This window comes from Mchenga conophoros, linkage group LG16 (genome assembly GCF_057382185.1).
Source record: "Mchenga conophoros isolate Kocher_MC1m ecotype Shallow Benthic linkage group LG16, M_conophoros_male_GT1.1, whole genome shotgun sequence".
NCBI classification, from domain to species: Eukaryota; Metazoa; Chordata; class Actinopteri; order Cichliformes; family Cichlidae; genus Mchenga; species Mchenga conophoros.
This window is the reverse complement of record NC_140541.1, coordinates 18409416-18429954: the sequence shown is the minus strand read 5'-3', so window position 1 is coordinate 18429954 and position 20539 is coordinate 18409416. Positions and strand designations below refer to the sequence as shown.

At 40.6% G+C, this 20539-nt stretch overlaps 3 protein-coding genes across 6 annotated transcripts; 1 reads left to right on the top strand and 2 right to left on the bottom strand.

Annotated features, from left to right (window-relative positions):
• Nucleotides 1-666: 666 nt before the first annotated feature.
• Nucleotides 667-3427, top strand: mettl21cb (methyltransferase 21C, AARS1 lysine b). The gene is made up of 5 exons (XM_085250608.1): nt 667-689; nt 1125-1233; nt 1372-1535; nt 1609-1726; nt 2799-3427. The coding sequence occupies exons 2-5, from the start codon at nt 1125-1127 to the stop codon at nt 3194-3196; spliced, it is 789 nt and encodes a 262-aa protein (XP_085106734.1). The 5' UTR covers nt 667-689; the 3' UTR covers nt 3197-3427.
• Nucleotides 3428-3753: 326 nt separating this feature from the next.
• LOC146556573 (rhodopsin kinase GRK1-like) lies at nt 3754-8813 on the bottom strand. Its single transcript, XM_085250603.1, has 7 exons — nt 6979-8813; nt 5855-5982; nt 5211-5368; nt 5048-5131; nt 4802-4926; nt 4510-4711; nt 3754-4405 (listed from the first exon to the last, which is right to left on the bottom strand). Exons 1-7 carry the CDS (start codon nt 7675-7677, stop codon nt 4116-4118), a joined length of 1686 nt encoding a protein of 561 aa, XP_085106729.1. The 5' UTR covers nt 7678-8813; the 3' UTR covers nt 3754-4115.
• Nucleotides 8814-10219: 1406 nt separating this feature from the next.
• tfdp1a (transcription factor Dp-1, a) lies at nt 10220-18785 on the bottom strand. 4 transcript variants are annotated; one of them, XM_085250604.1, is made up of 12 exons: nt 18606-18785; nt 16537-16621; nt 16049-16115; nt 15747-15868; nt 14708-14829; nt 14330-14495; nt 14055-14201; nt 13913-13981; nt 13373-13524; nt 12236-12402; nt 11454-11532; nt 10220-11378 (listed from the first exon to the last, which is right to left on the bottom strand). In XM_085250604.1, the coding sequence occupies exons 2-12, from the start codon at nt 16546-16548 to the stop codon at nt 11240-11242; spliced, it is 1242 nt and encodes a 413-aa protein (XP_085106730.1). In that variant the 5' UTR covers nt 16549-16621; nt 18606-18785; the 3' UTR covers nt 10220-11239. The 4 variants fall into 4 exon arrangements, with proteins under 4 accessions (XP_085106730.1, XP_085106731.1, XP_085106732.1 ...); XM_085250605.1 differs by lacking the exon at nt 18606-18785 and adding an exon at nt 17426-17490; XM_085250606.1 differs by lacking the exon at nt 18606-18785 and adding an exon at nt 17379-17465.
• Nucleotides 18786-20539: the final 1754 nt, after the last annotated feature.

The following is a 20539-nucleotide window of genomic DNA, read 5'->3' as shown; positions in this document are numbered from 1 at the left end:
CAGAGTCCACAGGCTGCATGCTATACATTGGTGGTGATTTAAGGCTTGAATGCACCTGAAGTTTCCAGCTCACCAAGTTTGTGGTGACGTTAATGCCAGAGGAGTGTTAGGAAGAAATTTCACAAACTGACATGTAGCGTTTGTCACTAAGTGCTCGACTATTTTGAGCTCACGAACTCACTCACTACTGCTAACCATATAAGTAATGTTAAGACTGGACACTGAGACTGGATCTATACTTTGAGCACATTAGAAATTAACCTAATCTTTGGACATGCCAGGTTGCACCCACTCTGCAAAGCCTCATACAGTTTGGCTGAGAGCCCTGTCATGATTGATATGAATATGCAAATTGGGCTCACTGTGAAAACATTTTGTTTTCAAATATTTACATGTCCCCATAGCTTTACCTGTAACCTACCTAAAGACAGATGTGTGATGCATTAATGATGACAGGAGAGAATAAACAAGTAGCTCACTGCAGTAAATCTTAGTGCTGAAACAGGATAACAGGATGCAATTCTATAAAAGCGTATATAATAAAGTCTACTGGGAGGGGGAAACTATGTTAGCAGACCCCAGCTTTACTCAGGGGTGTGTCACAGACGATGCTCTGTGTATAAACTCAGAGCACACAGAGGCAAGTGCAGACACACAACAAGAAAACACACGGGGCATACTTCCTACTGGTAGGTTTCACATCTTCTTGCAAACTATTTCTATTTTATTAAGAATATATTTCGTTTGAAAATTCTTAAAATGACGCTAATTATTTTATAAAATTGTATAAATGTAACTTTAGTCTTTGCACTGGAATTTATCTGAGTGTGCTTTTCATCTGAGGTAAACACAGTGTGCTCTGTATCCATGACTGTGGCTTGTTGACCTCAGGATTTAACCAGCTGTGTTTCTGGGCTCCAGTTCGCAGTCCAGTGGCAGCCAAAGAGACTAGCGGACTAAATCCAGTCCACTCTGAATCCATTCCAACTTTTACTGAGATTCAAATGAACAATCGTTACATAAAGGGGCCTTTTTTAAAAAATAATAATAATAATAATAATTTTGTTTTGGGTTTTTTTCTTTTTCTTCTTTTTCTTGACCCATGATGGGAACTTTAATTTAAGATGCTTATGGAGAGATCATCTGCACTCAGCCAGCCAGTAAGACAAAAGCCTCCTGGAAAGAAAAGGGAAGATGATAAGGAGGTGGAGGAGGAGGGAACTGCTATTAAAGGTATATTCAAACTGTATCTCTTATGTACAAGTCTAGTTTTTGCATGTCAGGCAAGTATAATTCGTTTTTTTTTTTTAACTGAACTTTGCTAATTTGTTAGTATAACCTGTCTCTTCATGTCACGCTCTGCTCATGCAGTACTGACAGACCAGAGGGTGATGGCAAAAGAGGCTCTGAGCAGGAGGAACCTCTGGGAGCCGAGTGTTTATTACGCTCGGGGAAACGAGTCTTTTCATTTTGCCGGTCATGACATCAGCATCCGAGAGTCCATGGATACGTACGGTGCTCTGATCTGGCCTGGGGTAAGGGGCTGCCGTGGGCATTGGCTCATTTTGAAAATGTGTTGCAAATGTGACAAGAATTTTATTTTTGTAGGCAATAGCTTTGTGCCAGTTCTTGGAGAACAACCAGCAACAAGTGAACCTGATGGACAAAGCAGTACTTGAGATTGGAGCTGGGACTGGCTTAGCTTCTATTGTAGCAAGTCTGCTTGGTAAGTGCATTTTGATAATGCAGTTGTGCATGTGCTGCATGTATGAAACTTTACCTTTAATCTTTTAGATTTGATGTTGGGAACACATTCATTTAAGAATAAATGATGCATCCTAATAAACTGGCAATACACTAGTTTATATTTGTTACTTAGGACCAGTGTTGGTCAAGTTACTTAAAAAAAAGTAATCGGTAACTAATTACTGATTACTTCCCCCAAAAAAGTAATCCCGTTACTTTACTGATTACTTATTTTCAAAAGTAATTATTTACAAGTTACGCGTTACTGCCCATCTCTGCTTAGGACTTAGTTAAGTGGTGATATTCTTGGCTTTAAGACAAAGAAAAATCCATAAAGGGTTAATTCCCACTCGCGCATAATGTGTGCACTGAATATTTCATATTTCTGCTTTTATGCAAAAGTTACATTTCAGCTTGGTGATGGAACTCGCGGGAAAAGTCATGACGCAACTAAAAACACTGGAATTCATTGTTAAAGCACAACGACCATCCTCCCACATAGTTCTCCTGTACTGCATACAACAGAGGGGTTGTAACTTAGATATATTATGGATACAGCGATCACTGGATTGATGCTGTTATCCATAAGCCCCTCCATTAAGCCCAGAGTGGAAACAAAGGTTTCATTTATTCCCAATAAAATAAAATGATTGAATTTAAAGTAAAAAACTTGGAAAAAATAAATAAATAAAACAAAAACGATGCAACTTCAGCTTGCTCACCAAAATTCCTTACAATTAGAGTAAATCATTTTGCTACTGGTTCAGCAGAAACTATAATTAGTGAAAAACTCAAAGCAGCCTGTAAGTTTATATTTAGTTTAGTTTTTTGTTATCCACAAGTTAAGAATTGTTGCTTTTATTTAAAAATATATATTTACCAAATTGAGAAAATAACTTGAAGTTTTGACTGCCAGTTAGGAATAGTTTTCTTTTTTTTAGAGGGGGAAACAAGCTTCCATAACAAAATGCACAATAATTACAAAATTAAAAAAAATAATCATTATGTTTTGATGTCTCTGTTGTTTTGCGTTTCAACCTACTTTTTGCCAGGTGCTTGGGTGACGGCCACAGATCTGCCAGACATATTATCTAACCTGACCTTCAACCTGCTGCGAAACACCAGGGGCCGCTGCCGCTACACCCCTCAAGTGGTTGCTCTCTCCTGGGGTCAGGACCTGGATCGAGACTTCCCCTATGCATCATACCACTACGACTTCGTGCTCGCAGCTGATGTGGTCTATCACCACGACTGCATTGAAGAACTGTTGAAAACTATGCGTCACTTTTGCCCACCAGGAAGTCAAACAACGCTGCTGTGGGCCAACAAGATCCGGTTCCAGTCAGACCTGAGGTTCACAGAGTGCTTTAAGAGCCATTTTAACACCACGTTGCTGACCGAGCTGCCGCAGCAGGAGATCAGGATTTATAAAGCCATGGCAAAGGAGTGACAAGGAGGCTTTAGGAGTGGGAGCTTCCAGTGATGTCAAAGGTTATGAAATATTCCACGCCTGGTTCTGATCTGTGCTTACATTCCTGGACAGTGCTATAACCATCATTAAGCAGAAATGAAGTTCCTGACTCAAGTTTCAATAAGCTATTTTATTTGCCAGATTTGGGGTGTTTTGTCCCAAATATTTGATATTTCAACTTCAGTCCGACAGTTCTTGAAAATAAATAATTTTACCGTAAACATTCATCCTATACTCATATTTGTCTCACACTATCTAGACTACATAAACTTATCAAAGTGACTCTGCGCTGGAATAGTCATAAAACCATCGAAAGTCATCAAAACCCATGAAATAAACCCCTTAAGAAAAAGAGTTCCACAGGCACGAGACTTTGCATCTCTGATGTGTTAGCATTTAGTATGTATTAAACACTAAGAAAAAAAGACACCTTCTATTAAGTGGCATGAACCCTACAGGAGCAGATATGCAGCTCTTACATGGTCAACATGTAACTGTCACTTAGCACCAAAGATAACACATCACTAAACCCTGGCTCCAAAATGGGATTTTTTTTAATGCATTTTAAATCTAAAAGCTTTACAATAATTCATCACATATACATATAAAGAGAAGTAAGTGAGCAGGTTGATGGTGAAAGGAGATGAGGGGCAGAAGACTGAAGGGACAATAGATGACAGATGTCAGCAATTTGGAATTTTTCAACACCTAAATCTATGATCAAGTTCATTTCAGGCTGGAAGTCCGCCTCCAGTCTATTCTTGCTGTTCCCATGTCGACATAAACTTTTTCAGTGTGCGATCACAAAGTTCAGAACCGACTGGTGTCTCTCATGGTGTCTTCATGCCGCATGCTCTAAAGAAACGAAAGTCTGTGCAGTTCACGCGTGTTAGTGACTCTAAGATAAGCAACACGTCGATGACTTTGGCTGCTCTAGTATGGACTCCCTGCGGAGATCGTTGGGGATGGTGCCTTCAGGGCCCCAAACGTTGAGCTCTCCGTAAATTCCCATCTCGATCATCTCCTCTTGCCAAGGAATGGAGATGTTGCCCGTGGAGAACTCGTCAAAAAAGTTCTTATCAGGATCTTCCAATGCCACCCCCTTCACAGAGGAGAATGCCCCGACGTCATCCAGACTTTTAGCATACACCACTTTGGGGTCAGGGACAAAAGGAGGAGGTAGAATTCCTGAAATAAAGTGACAAATTTGAATTAAGCACCACATTAAATGGTTAGTGGCTTCAAACTTTTTCCTAAATCAAAAAGATCTTGAGCAAATATCGAAAGGTTACCTGCGTTCAGTTTCCTCCAGTTAATGCCGCTGAAAAATGGATGTGCTCTGATTTCGTCACAGCATCCATTCTTAAAACCCATCCTCTGATCCACCTCCTTGGCCAGCAGCCCATCACACAACGACTTTGCATGCTCACTAAAGCTGTCAGTGTAGGTCACCACCCGAGTTAGCATACGCTCTTTCATCTCCTCACGTTCCACCTGAGAAGAAGATCAACAGCTTCTAAACCTCTTCTTTCCTCTGTCTGCTTTCTTTGCACAGAAAGTACCACCTGCAGTTTAGACTCTCACCTTCTCTCCTCTGTTTCTGAACGGATTCTTAGCAGCCACGAACTCATATAAAGTCACTCCAAGAGTGAAGTAGTCAACGGAGGAGTCGTACTTTTCTCCCTTTAGCATCTCTGGTGCCATGTAACCTGCAAAAAATAAAAATAAAAACAACGACAAGATGAGCTACAATTAAAAATTAAACCTGCAAGATTACCCTTAAACGTGAACCTGCATACAGATTTCTCAGTGGGTGCAGATGAGACCCACCTGGAGTCCCAGCATAGCCTTTTGTCATGGTTTTGCCTTCTTTTAGTTGCACAGCAAGACCCAAGTCAGATATACGTACATTCCCTGTTGTGATTTAAAAAAAAACATATATTATTAGCTCATAATCATATTATTCTCCAAAAATGTGATTATAATGTATTACCGTCATTATCAAGCAGCACATTTTCTGGTTTGAGATCTCGGTAGATGATTCTTTTCTGGTGGAGGTGCTCCAAGCCCTGGATGATCTGGGCAATGTAAAAACAGGCTCGAGGCTCATCAAACCCTGGGTTGTTTTCATCCACCAGGTAAACATGGTACCTACAGGGAACAGATAAGCCAAGGCTAATTATTAAAGGCCTTCAATATGCACACATTTGCAGTGTTTTACATCTTAAGCATGCCCATACGCTGCTGGTTCTACGTGTGCAGACTGTAAGCATTAAAATTTGATTTTCTAGGATTAAAGGAGGTTTGCTTTAAATAAGAAAAAAAAAATCTATTGTCTTGCTTTCTAAGTAATCTGAGCTAAAAAGGCAAATACTTTATATTTTAGCTGAAATTGTGCATAATCTGACTCTGCACTTGTTACACTAAGTCTGCAGATGAACACTGACACATCTGGGTGAATGTCATTTCCAGCACATTACAGCGGACTTCAACATCTCTGTAATAACCTTTGCTTCGCTGGCAAAGGAGATACTTAAAGATTATAGAAGTTTAGGCTGCAACTAAAGCAACAGCATGCTAATAAGGGTTAAGGGGTGTGTGCTACAGCCAGATGTTCATGCTTCAAAACAAAGTTACTTGAGATCTCCTCCATTCATGATGGTCATGACCAGACAAAGCTCCTCCTTTGTCTGAAAGGCGTATGCCAGCGACACAATGAAGCGACTGTGAACCTTCTCAAGAATACATTTCTCCACCAACGCCCCCTACAGGAAACAAATAGGAAAGACAACTTTGAAAAATGCTCACATGCCATCTTTTAAATTAAGAATAACAATGTGAAACTAAATGGATGTTTCGTTGCTCAGGTTGAACCAAACTGTAATGTTTGTCTCATTGTGTGTGCCATTTGGAGGAGAGGTTCAGGTATACACTTCAGAGAATGACCTCGGACAAGTCAAGGGCAAAATGCAACAGCGCCAAGGAGTTCCCTTCAGAAGAGCTTTTCCATAAAGCTCCCAGTAATCACTCTATCCCTGTCTCAGTGTTTAATACTGCAGGCTAAAGCCAAATGAGACAGAGGCAGGGACAAAGATGATTAGCACCATTGCAGCCCTGCTCAGTGGAAGGCACTTACTCCAAAGTATAAATCCAAAGGATGCCACTCATTACACAGTGATAAAATAAATAACTGATACGGTCAAAACTAATTCTACTTTTAGGTTGTTATAAAATTTCTCCCTTAGAGCTTCCAATTTCCACATCTCATTACATGGAGAGAAAGCCATTTCATTTTTAAATATATTTATTACCATCCAGCTGAAACAGATATTATAAATCTGCAAAAGCTCATTAGGGTCTGAAGTATGTTTTGTTCGTTTTACCTTGTTTACTAGTAGTTTGCAGTAACTTTTACTTCAGATAATACAAAAAAGAATGAACAGATGAATTATGCATGATTATGTCAGTGTGTTGTGTTAGTCGTGGCAGTTACTCGGGTAGTAGTTCAAATATCCCCAGATAGGAGCTGCATTATGAAAGCCATGTTATTATATAAATGTATGAATAATTATAATCCTGTTAGAGGAAATACTCTGCCTGATGAGATCTTCTACGTTGTTGATAAATGTTTTCTCACAAAGTATTTCGATGCTGTGATTTTGCCCCCATTTAAAATGGTTTTCTTCCACCACTGGGGGAGGCAAAAAGCCAAAGGCATGTTCAGTAAATGAGCATCGAGCAAATGACATTAATTCTCTCACCTCGTAGCCTTTCCTCTTCTTCAGCCTCTTCTTGTTGAGTTTCTTACAGGCGTACAGTTTTCCCGTGGCTTTCATCTGACAGGCAGACACCTCTCCAAACCCACCTTTCCCCAGCACACGGAAATCGAGGAACCAGTCTTCATCCATGGGCTGCATCTCCAGCCATTTCCACTGCAGGAACCTCTTCAGGTACATGCTCTCCAGGAAGAAAGTGTAGGGGGCCTCGCGCAGATAGTCCAAAGTCTTGGCCAGCGCTGCAGAGAACAAATCATCACCTACAGCCTCGAGGGATTCTTTCACCTTCGTTATGATGTCCTCACTGAGGAACGGGCAGAAGTGTTTGGCAGAGGGGTCCATGTAACGCTGAACTAACTTCGAAGCTTTTTTTGCCCTTTCAGAGTCCTCTGCCAGGTCATAGTCCTCGATGTCTTTCCACAAGCGACATGCCCCGTGATACTCTTTGTTTGCGTCCAAGAATTCCCTAAAGAGACGTTTGCCAATTGGCTGTTCAACACAGACTGAGTCAAAGGATAAATCTAGGGTGTCCTTCAGACCCTCGCACACAGTGATGTGGGGCAATTTGAGGCGAGAGTGGTACTTTTTATCCCGAGCTGCTGCTGCATTAGAGCCATCGATGCTTCCACGAGCATTGATGTAAGCAGAATTTGCTACCACGGTTGTGAGTCCTCCGATATCCATGTTGAGGGTAAGTGACTGTTAAGCAATGCAAAAAGAAGACATCGCAAAGAGAGAAAGGCGGTGAACGGTAAATGCTGCCAACTAACGCGCAGGGGTGAGGAAGAAAAAGAGGACAGGCTGAAGCAAGACTGAGAGAACAGGAGACAGATCACAGCAGAGTGGCAGAGGGAGCATGAGAGACAAACGGGAACTGGAGACTGAACTAGATCCCAGCACACTTTGAGCACTGTACCACCCTCTCTCACACACACACACACACACACACACACACACCTGAGTCAACACCTTTCAGTAATCCATTAACACCCCAATGCCCCAGACAAAGTGTGCGAGCACATGCTGGAACAGAACAACACAAGCAGCATATATGCAGGATATCACCAGTCAACTGGCAAACCAGTTAGCAGTTCATACAGCCTATAAGCACCACTCTGCTTCACATTAAAGCTTCAGTTTGAATGAGGAATAATATTTGAGATAACCCAAAAGGCCTACCAAATGCTGAAATGCACTGGGATGTTTTTAACAGCCAATAGGGTTTGGCAGCATAGGGAAAAATATTAAAAGTTTCAAAATATTGCATTTAAAATGGAAAATATGGCTAAATACTAAATGTAAGGCCAAGAGAAGTCTTTGAGATCACTCCATTAGCCACGAGTCAGCAAAGAAACACTGTTTAAAGCAGCCCCTACATAAGGATGATCCTCAGAAGTGTCTTATTTAACTTTGAATGGCGATATATCTAGTTCAGGTTGCAAGAACAGTGTGTTCAGTCCCCCAGGTTCCATTATGGACGGAAGGAATTTGCTTTTTCTTGTTGTCGGCAATTTATGAGATCCTACCCAGAATGTACCTGTCTAATCCTGTCATTTTGTCATAAATCAAGCAGGTAAAGGCAACACGTTCAAGTATAGCACTTCTGGAAGCTGCTGCTGGAAACGGCAGCTTTCAAATTCTATATGTTCAAATGAGCCCTCAATGCAAATTAAACAGGCCACTCTTTGACAGCAAAAAAACAACAACAAAACAACAACAACAACAATAACAACACAAAACGCACTAGTGAAAATGCTTAGTAAACAGAATAAAAATAGAGCGGGATGATCACAGGATCCTTTCCATGGTAAAGACAAACACCACCTATCCTGTCAAAGGAATGGTCCCTGTCTACCATAAAGAGCCCATGAAAGAACATACAGACTTGACCAAAACCATCTACAACAAGAACATCAAAGTAGCGCCTAATCTGGCTCACAATCCATTATGAATATGATCATGAGAACAGGTTAAAGACCCACTGGGTGACAGCTGTGCACAAGTAAAAACTAACTAGCACTGTAGGAGAAGTAGTGATTCTTGTGAACTGTGGATGGACAACTGACCCAAATCATACTGAGGAACAGCACTGTTGGACAGTTACAACAGCAGCCTGTAACAGAATGATGGGAGGGAGAAACAAAACAAAACAGGATGGACGAGGCGTGGGACAGAATATGAATCGAAGCATACTACATAATCCAAACACAACGGAGGCAGTGTAATGTATGGACATGCATGCTTCCACTGGAACTGGTTTCACGACTGTTTATTGATGATGTGACAAAACACAGAAGCAGCAAGATGAATTCTGAATCGTACAGAGCTTTACTGTCTTCAGCCAAACGCAGCAAAGCTTAAAACAGTGAATTAAACGTTAATGCAAGAGCAACCCAAATGTGTTTGGACAAAGGTAAAGTGGAAAGTTATGCAATGACAATGCCAAACCAACCAAATTAGGTAGAAAAACCCACGAACAAACAATCGAAGGAGGTTGGGCAAGACATCAAAAATGGCAAAACTCATTCTTTGTAATATCCATAGTTTTATAGATTTCAGTCATTTGTAATTTTTCTTTATTTTATTGGAAGTTGTCTAATTTCATTGGGGCCCATGTATAAAATTGGTGTAATTTTACAGTTTAATTAAATTTAAGCAAACTCCCTCCAACCACATCTGTGTGTTATTTTGTATTTTTTATGGTGGATTCCAGAGCCAAAATTAGATAAACTGTTAGTCTTCCAGGATTTCTGAATTAAAAGAACTCAACAGCTCTAAACAAGTCACAGGATCCGGTTTCTCAGAGAATTAACAGATGCTAAAATAAATGCTCCCCCCCCCCAATATTCCAGTATCTGCAGTGTATCCACAGTTTTTGGCCAAATCTAATTAAAAACTGCTGACAGAAAGCAAACTAGCATAATGTAAGAACCAATCACACTGCAGCAGCATAATCATTGTCAGGCATCCTTTTCCCAAGTGTTAGGCATCCAAGCAGTGTATCCATTGTGGTTTTCTTTTGACAAGCAGTCAACTTCTTTAAAAACCGAGCTAGTTTCCTTCCCCAGTTCTTTTAATAGACAGGGTTGAGACAACGACCCAGCTAGACGTTTCTAGCGCCTTCTGCTCACCTCTCATATTACTATTTAAGCAAACTTTGTTTCCAACCCAACAGACAGTCGACCTTACCCCAACCCCAGAAAAATCATGAATTGTGGATACAAACTTATTAAAACAATCTATATTTAATTTGCAAACTTATATTAGATTACAGAAAAAGGTATTTGGAAGAGTCAGTACACGTGTTGCTCAGTTTTAAAAGGGAGATCTTTGAAGGGTGTACATAAAGACCTATACAACCACACATTGTTACATCAATAATTTTTGTAGGTCTATCTTTACCACTGGCCTCTAAAGGAAACTATAAGCTACAATTGTTGTAGGATTCATATATGTAATTAACAAAGAAAGCTTATTTACCTAGGAGCCTGGGTTATGAAAGTCTTTACCTCGCTGCTGCCATTATTTTGTAAACACTACCAAGGCATTAACAGGGCGGTGATGGAGAATTCCTCAACTCTGGAATACAAATAAAACTAGCAAAGAAGATCAGGAAAGCAGCTGCCTACGGAACAGAAGGAAGCCAGCCCAAAAACAATCGGGAAACCATTTCAAATTGCTCAGAACACAAAACCAAAACAAAACAAACAAAGCATGACGAGATGTGATGGAGCCCCATACTGTGATGCAGTGGCATCTGTGTTAAGCCATTCCGAATCCATGGTGTTGCACTAACAACACATCTCACAGCAGACACTTTGGCCACCTTGGAACATTTTGATCATGTCTGCCATATGCAACTGCAGAAAAAAAAATTATAAGTCAAACGGGTACATTATACATTCTCCAACAGCAGTAGGCCTTAGAGTTGCTTTTTAGTGGGATGGCTTATTAAGAAGTGGATTAGACAAAGACTTCAGGTGGCAGGGACAAAGACTACAGTTCCCTTGGACGACACCTCCCACTGAGCTGTGGTGCAGGTGACTCAGGAGCAGAAAAAGGTGGGTGCAAACACCTCTGTTCTTTTAATTTTCATCGACACCCCTGAGAAAGCCAGACAGAAATACAGGTAAACAGGGCGGGGGGGAGAAAAGAAAAAAAAAAGCACACACGACAGTGGACTAAATTCCCACGGTGAGGGTGGTTTTGAAGACTGTGCTTGTTGGAGTGGCGAGGTGTAGGGAGGTTAGTCTTCATCGTCATTCTCATCGTACTCATCCTCATCGTCGTCATCCCCCATGTAAGACACTGGAGTCTCCACACGAGACCCGCTGTAGTGAGAATCGTTTGAACTGGACGCCATGGTGCCATCAGTGCAGCCATCACTGCATAAGAGGATGGGGAAATGTTAGAAAAAGCAGTGTGCACATTAGAGCTACATCACATTTAGCAACTCTTACCTGTTTGCAGGGTAACGGGCTCCATTAGCAGAGGAACCTCCAGTGATGTAGACGTTACTGATGGGACCTTTGGCCATTTCTGGATAAAGAGAAAATGAATTAGAATGAAGACCTTCGACTATTTGCAGACCTGAGTGGGGATAAGAGATATAGAACAAAGGGATTCAGAAAGCACAATCAGATTCTTGCCTACTTTAACTGCAGATGAAGACTAACCCTTTGAAGCAGTTTCTGTCTAAGCTTGTTTTTCTCACCTCTCACTCTAGACCGAGTTGACGAGTTTGTAAACGTGTAGCTGTTTTTCACTCATTTTCAGAAAATGCAGACCTGGTAGTTAGGTCAGATCATCATACCATAAGCCGCACTGGAGGTTTTTTTTTTTTTTTTTTTTTTAATTTATTTTCTTTATAAAGTGTCCCAAGACCCTGCCCTCCAAAGCTGCGATCCCCAACCTTTTTTGCACCACAGGGGAAAAGACCCAGGGAAACAGAGTTAACGATAAAAATGATTAAAAAAAACAAAAACGATAGAAACTAATAAAAACTCTGAAAACCATAAGTTTCCCACCTGAGCCTCAACTCTTGCGCCCGGTACCAAATGACTCACGGACCGGTAGCGGTCCGTGGCCCAGGGGTTGGAGACCGCTGCTCCAAAGGGTCTTGGTCCAATTGTTTGGTCCCCATCCAAGTGTGATTACTGTGTTCACAACTGCACCAAGTACCAGGGGCGTAATTTCCAGGGGGGGTAGGGGGGCCGAACTCATAGGGATATTGGTCACTTACCTATAACATAAGGCTCTAGAGCTTTGGGCACCAGGCTACGTGCGATTTTCAGATCCTCTGGAGAACACTTTCCCACCTCCAAGCCGCAGGCCATGCCCATACGTTTTAGCACCTCGATGTCATCGTGGATCTCAAACATGCTGTCGAAGTTAAACAAATACTCGAACCTGAAGAGTGGAAAAATGGGAAAGGGTCAATTATCCAAACAAGTGTTCGTTCTAATTTTAAAGAAGATCATGGGTACCAAATCAAGGACAGCATACTGAATAGAATAGAACATGGGTCCCATTTTCAACACCTTTGGCTAAGAAGAAATTAGCCAAAGGTTCTTCAGTATTTTAGTTAGCCCGTTGAGGACAGCTACTAGTATTCCTTTCAAAATAAAGTTAATCTACAAAGTGGGGATTAGCTTAGATCAGGGGTGTCGAACTCCAGGCCTCAAGGGTCGGTGCCCTGCAGGTTTTAGATGAGTCCTTGATCCAACACAGCTGATTTAAATGACGAAATTACCTCCTCAGCATGTCTTGAAGTTCTCCAGAGGCTGGTAATGAACTAATCAGTTGATTTAGGTGTCCTGATCCAGGGTGATATCTAAAACCTGCAGGACATCGGCCCTTGAGACCTGGAGTTGGACACCCCTGGTTTAGTTGCATGTGGGAAGGCCTCATATTTACTTCTTCAAGTCAGCCACTAATCCTATACACACTGAAATGTTGAGTTAAAAATGAGGAGATTCTAGTTATTGTTATAATGCACATCTTGATACCACACTATAATGGCTTTGCACTGACAGAAGGCTTCCAAGCCTCTTTTAGCTTATTTGCCAAGAACCAGAACACAATTAACCTGCAATTATAGTTGAGTTTCCCACCTATGCAGCTCCAAGGTATTACATACAATCATGTCACATGGCTAGAAAAAATAAAGCAGCTTATGTGGCTGACGGGCTGTTGTCAAGTACATGTTGTTCCGCAACTATTTATTAAAGCCCTAATAAATACAGCCCGGTGAAGCACTACCAGCGCCTCGATGAAAATGTGAACACCTCCCCCACTTTTTGGATAATTTCTTTCCCCCCCCAGTTACAAATTATTCCAAGTGCCAGCATTTTAAATAACAGAGCTGATGATCACACACTTGTCATTGGAGATGCTGCAGTCAATGACAGTTTTCTTGCTGGTGTTGACAATAATGAAAGGAAGGTGGATGATGGAGTTGGGAGGTGGAGGTCGGTTTGCCTGCTGCTCTGTCTGCCTATTCCTCTGAACCAGGTTCTTAAAAGCTATTTGCTGTAAGACAAGATCAAAGACAAGTTAAAACTCAAACAGCTGCAAAGAACTAAGTGTAGCACTACAGCATTCTTGGATATATTTATGCTTTTTTTTTTTTTTAAATACTAATTTTTTCTTTTACATTGTAACAATTTTAAGTTGCCATTTTGCATGTGCTACTTGCATATATAGAGATTCAATGAGAAGAACTTCTGTTTATTACTGATTCATTATGATCCAGCATCACAAAAAGAGACAAAACGCAGACAAAAGCAATCTAAAGAGGCCAATCAGTTCGTGGGGTATTTATGAAGCGTCTTCTGCAGCCCTGATGCACAATTACCACTATAAAGACTATAATTGTAGCCCCCCTTTGATCACACAAGTACCAGCACTCAAATCCAACCTGCAGTATGAGCTCCTGAAGCTGTGATTGTTTCTGCTTAATCCTCTCCAGCCGCCTTTGTCTCTCCACCTACAGTTGAAATAAAAGCGTTTTAACACTGGTAACAAAAGCAGGAGTGACTGTCTTCGCTGTGCGTTTCTACCTCTAGGTTTTGGCACTCTTGCGCTGAGTTGGTGGGTAGACCAATCCACTTGATTTCTTTTTTCTCTTTAGAAATAATGTTCATGGCCATAAGCACGTTAAGTGCATCATAAACGCGTCGCCGAATGTTCTTCTGGTCATACACATGCTGAAATGAGAGAGAAAAAAAAAGACGCAATTCAAAACATTAAAAAATATATCTTAGAATTAAAATATCTTCATCAGGAGTAATCAGTCTGCATCACTGAGACAGTATCACACAGCGGCAGTGCTCACTGAGTCATTCGGTGACATGTGGTTGTCTGATGAGCTGAATTCTGCCACCAGTTCATCTGCCACTTCATTGTACGTGGTCACTCCTTTCTTCTGCACCTTCTCGCACACCTTCATGGAAAAATGCCTCAAGCCCTTCCCATTCTTTTCCCCTTTCTTCCCACGTTTTCTGCAAACATAAAAAAAAAAAAAAAAACGAGCCCACGTCACTATGAACACAAACACACTGATGTGTGGCAATCTGGCATTCACTTTTTTTTTTTTATTATTGCTATGAATAGCTATCAGACTTGACCCATTCTAAAATGCTTAGCTTAATCTGGACAGAGCTCACCAATAATGTCCCAAGCTTAAAATCTTAAGGGCAATTTGAAGCCTTACCCTGATGACCAAGGAGAGGCATCGGCTGGTTGACTCTGTGTGAGGAACTGGGAACTGGGTGTGTGTGGACTGTTTACCAAAATGGTGTTCGATACGGTAGGCCTCTGGGGTGTTCCAATCACCTACAGGAAGACCACAGAGAAGAGAAAGAACACACACTGATAGTCATGCTTTTGTTGTCATCAACAATGAGTTTCTCCTCTAAAACCTCATGTACTCAAATCTTGACATGTAATATTTCTTCTAAAGCCTCACACTTAAATATTTTATGTTTAACTACAAGAACCAATTCACACTGAACATAAACTCAAGGTGGGACTCTGTTCACTCTCTTTAGGACGCGCATCTTCTGCTGATTTCTGTCATTTTGAGGATACCTTGCAGAAAGCTATAACTACCCTCAGTGCAATAAGGAATGATTTAAATACATTTGGCCTTGCATTAGATAGCTGACAGGTGAAGCAGTAAAGTTAAATGACAGTTATTTCATTTGACAGAATTTGACTTTGTAAGCAAAATATTTGGTTTGTCATGAAAATCATCATTGGCGATTGTTTGAATACAGCTTTAAGGGAGAAATAAGACATTTTTAGAATTTCAGTCATTTATGATGACTAATAAAAACCTGATGCTGAATTGGGCTGATGACAGTTAAAGACACAGCTTTAAAAAACTGCATCCCTAACAGCAATGTGAGGCATCTTGAAGACGGGTGATCTATTCCTTTAGTAAGGTGATATCTAAGCTGATTTCCGTTATGTATACATTCCTTGTACATAATGGGATGATGGGTGTAATCCTGCTGACTGTAGAGTTGATGAGCTTAGGATCAACTGCCTCCAGCTACCCTCTCCCCGGTCACCTCACAATGATAATGGAGGGGGCTTATACAACATTCATATAAAGCAGAGTAAAACCCTACAAAAATTCATCTAGCTAATATTTAGCAGAGCCAAAGCATTCTTTAAATTTGCTGAGGGTTTCTACGCCTTAAGAGAAAAGAAACCACATAATGCTGACTTAACAGGACCTCACTCACCATGTGTGGCACATTTTGCATGTGTGTAGCGACGTTCACATTGGATGGCCCAAGGGTTTTGGGTAGTAGCTGTTTGGCCACAGGGGCAGCTGTGGGCTGGACAGTAACCAAGGACAGGACACCTTATAGGAGACATGAGAAGATCATTAATGAGGGAAGCTTTTGAATGAAACACCATTGCCCCCTATTGTCCACCTACCAACAAACAGCTCTGCTGCCTCTTAAACTAGACTGTACATGTTGCTTAGAAAGCCCTGCATATCACATATGCACAATTTCTGTAAAATATACATAAAATATACCTTTACTAGGGCTCAGATTCTGATCGATGAAAACCTTTAGCTCTCCATTGGTTTCAATTAGACCAGCCTGTAAAAGAGAACAACTTAATATACTACAGAAACCAAAGAATTGAAGACGAGTCAAGTTAAACAAACTCCATACAGTAGAAGCTACTTTTGGCTGATGCCTTATTTACGAATGGTCACCGCAGCGAGTTGCACAAGTTTGATTTGTCACAGTTTTAACGCCGGATGCCCTTCCTGATTCAATGGAACTATGTCACCTTCCAGGACCTAACAGGGGATCTTTTGTAAGGCAAATGTATAAACCACTCCACTATGAAGTCACTAAACAAATCCCACAGTCTATTTAAAGAGAAAAAGAAAAGAAAACACTACAAGACTAAGTGCAGCCAGTAAACTGAAGGACCCAAATTAGCTACAGTACTTAAGTGACACCGCAGAAATAGCCTGATGTTTCTCATGAAACCATGTATATATTTACTTACATCTTTAGCCATGATCCCAAAGGACCGAAAAGAGGTATGCTTTAGGTTAAAAAGACTTTTCTTCTGCCAGTCACTATTCAGACCCCTGCAAACAGAAAGAGAACAAACTATTACTTAAATAATGACAAAATTGCAGTTTGACCCAAACATTATATTTCCCAATACTGTTTCCCAAGCTAAGCTGTGTTTCACTTTGTTTTGGAGAGGAAATTTAAACTTATTTCTGAAGTAAGGCCCATCTGGTCTGCTTGCTAAGAGCACATTGTAGAAAGCTAACTACATCACCAATGTTAGCGTCACTGTTTGTTTTATTATCCAAAATGCGCAGACATGTACGCTTCTCACACCAATCTCACGTGAACGAGCCACCGAGCAGTACTTTTAAGTGTTCTTTTTATGCAGGAAACCATATTAAGCCATCCCTTGATGCTCACAACTTTTACTACGCTAAGTGTGCACAAGGCCTACTTCAGGTACCGAGCACGTCCGGAGGAGAGGCACCGTCCAACTTCTGCTACAGGTCACGCAAACAAGCGAACTTTATCACAACAGCGCTAAACTGATAATGTCGCAACAGAGAAGGCACTATATGGCTCCAGGCACTGTGGCTGCATGATACTGTAACAGCGGTCATATTATATGTCGATTAGCACGAACAATCTTTTGTTGGACGCAGCTAGCTGCTAACAGCTAGCGGTAGACCCAGCTTGCTGGTCTTAGCTTACTAGTTAGCTCCTGCACGCTCTGAGACGATTCATGTAGAAATGTTGCGATTATTGGTTCCGTGCTGCAGATCCCAGCTACACTTCAGCATGGGTTAACACTTAAAATAGTGAACGTGCCTTTCGCACGATGAATGAGCTTCACTGTGGTGACTGTATGCGCTTACGAGTGCACTCTGTCTCCTCGACGGCTGTTGTTGTTGGCATTTGAGAATGGAGGAAGAGGAGGTCTAAATCCCCACTAAACAGGAAACAAACTAAGAAATGTCGAGATACTTTTTAACAATTATATAGTTAATTTGAAGTACGAAATAATGTATTCACATTGAGTATTTCACTTTTAAGCTTATTTTTTAATACAACAAGCCATGACAGGATTTGCATAACTTGCTGTGTGCTAGCTGTACAAAGAGTGATCGTTTCCAAGTCAAAGAGACTGAAAAAGTAAACAAAGTTTGCCATCGATGCCAGCAAGGTGGATTTTATCCAGACGATAAATTTTTTTGCCACAGTTAACCACAACTTCTAAAATACCAGTTGCAGGTAGCCGTATATACTCCGTGAGTTGATTGCGTTTTATTGTCAACCGCTGACCTCCTTTTGCCAGTGTAGTAACCAGTATCAAAACACATAGCTAACTAATGAATAACACGCTTTGTTGTCTGGAAGTTACATTTAAACCCTCGACTTATTAGTATTACCATTATTATTATTATTCCACGCATTTAATCGCGTAACCTTTCTTATTTGTTCTTAATAAAACACGAAGAGCCTTACGAATACTTTCCTGACGCTAAATTCACAGAAAGGTGGCCATTTTGAGGTGTCTAAAACTTAAATATTAGTTTTTATAAGGTTCGCTTCCAAACGAACTGTTGCATATGGATCCAATACAAGTACGTTACTGTAATCAGGTCGATTACAATCATCATGAACCGCAAAAACTAGCTTTGCTCTTCACTTCGTTACCGTCAGCTACATGCCGTAAGTTAGCGACTTGAAAGAGGATATATTAAATGCAATGCAAAAGGTACTTTACTTTATTATTAAAATGTTTATTTTAACACTGAGCTAGCTCGCGATTGCACTTCAAGAAGTAGGTGCTTCAGCGCTTTGTTAGCCCACTGACTAGCTAGTGGGTTAGCACAGAAGCTAAACCCCAGCTGTCATCGACAACCCCAGAATTAGCTACAAGTTTACCTCGACGGTTAGCTTTGTATTTATTGGCGGTAACATTTTTTTTCCTATATACTTAACAAACAATAGACGGTCATACAGATATTTAACGTCAGTGCTATCATATGCGTCAGCTGAGTGACAAGCTGCAGTTGAGTAGATGCTGCTTACCGGTGCACCTTACAGGTTAACAGATCGCTCGCTAGCCTTTCCTATCGACTTTCCGTTAGCCTTGCTACAGCAGCGTCTCTCACAATCTGATCTTGGCGGTGCCTCGCTTTAGTGGAGCTTGATTGGACAGCACGAATGAGACGAAAGCAAAGCGGTCAAAATAGTTCATGCCCACAACCTGGAGCTCTTTGGATTGGTGGATACCAGAGCCCTCGTGATACATGTAGCGCCGTCTGCTGCACAGGAGTGCGCCATAAAAAATGTGTTAATATGACAAGACGTGAAATAAGTAAGGGGTCAGAGTATCGAAGGTTTAACACAAAGTTAGTTAATCTCCAGGGATGCAAATCTGTTCAGTTAGGAAGCCATGAGTCATTGTGAAACAATTTCACCTGATTTGGTGCAAATAACAGTGATAGCAAGTGCACTGGAGAGGTCTTAACACTCACTTTTGTCACTGTTAGTGAGCCATCGTACAAATGCAGGAGATTTTCTTTGCCCCCACTCCACACACACACACACACACACACACACACACACACACACACACACACACACACACACACACACACACACACACACACATATGAATTTGAATACAATCCACTCACAAAGGACTACAACATACATTTGTAGTGTGAAGGTGGTTCAATTCCAAAATATCATTTAAATGCAAAATAGCTCTTGAGAACTATCAAAATAGCATTTTTTTTCTCTTGCCAAATTCTCAATAACTAATTTATAACAGTTAAAAATAGTTATAAATCCACTTTTTTTCTTGTTTTGATTTTGTTCATCATCAACTTATATTATATATTAAAAAAGAGTCATTACGCACTGCAACCCTATGTGCAGCCTAAACAGTGAGTGACTTGACAAAAAATCAGTGACACGATTGAGCTGCGTGTTAACACCGTGGTTAGATGAAAGGTCAGTTCTCTGTGATATATTTTGTATTTTTCCAGTCTTTTCTGAGTAGATTGTGTCATTCCAACCAATGCAAACCTTGATATTTATATTACCAAAATAGAAATTAATTTAAAAGTTTAATTCCTTTGTTTATATCTCTATATTTATTCTTGACTTTCACAGTCAACTATCAGCTTACATCCTTTTCTGAGAAAACTCTAATATCAGCACTGATTTGCAATCCTGTTACTGTACATATAAAACAAACACTTCAAACATGTTAAAAAATATATAAGATATTATATAAAGATAAACAACATTTCTGTGTAGTCCTGAGTATTTATTTGTCAGATGTATGACATAATCTACAAATAAAAGTAATACATCCGTTCAACCCCGTTATCTTGTGCAGGCCTGTTACTCTCATTTAACCCTGGTACCATACAATTTTTTTTAATAAAGTAGTCACAAATGTTTTTCTTCGCTCATAAGGGTTTAATCGTTTGCCTTTCTTTGCTTGAATTATCATATGAGTTGTGTATTTGTAACTCTTGAAAAGCTGGGCAAGGTAAACTTTCTCCATCCATAGATTCATCCATCCATCCATCCATCCATCCATTCATTTTCTTATGTGTATCTGGCACCAGGTTGTGGGGGCAACAGCCTAAGCAAAACTCCCTTTCCCTAGTTACCTTTTCCACCTTTTCCGGGGGAACACCAAGGCCTTGGTGTTCTTTGCAGAATTGTTTTAATTCAGCGACGTTGGAGGGTTTCAGAGCATTAATGGCATGTTTAAGGTCATCACAAAGAATCTCAATCGGCTTTAAGCCCGGACTTTGACTAGGTCACTCCAAAAACGTTTTTGGATGTTGTCTTTTTTGTTTGTTTGGGGGGTGGATCGTTGTCCTGATGCATAAACCAATCCTCTGATATCATTTTTTTTTTTTTGAAATCCTGTATTAGTTTTATGTCAGATGTAATGGGACTCAAACATTCCAATAAGTGGAACTTTTGTCTCGTCAGTC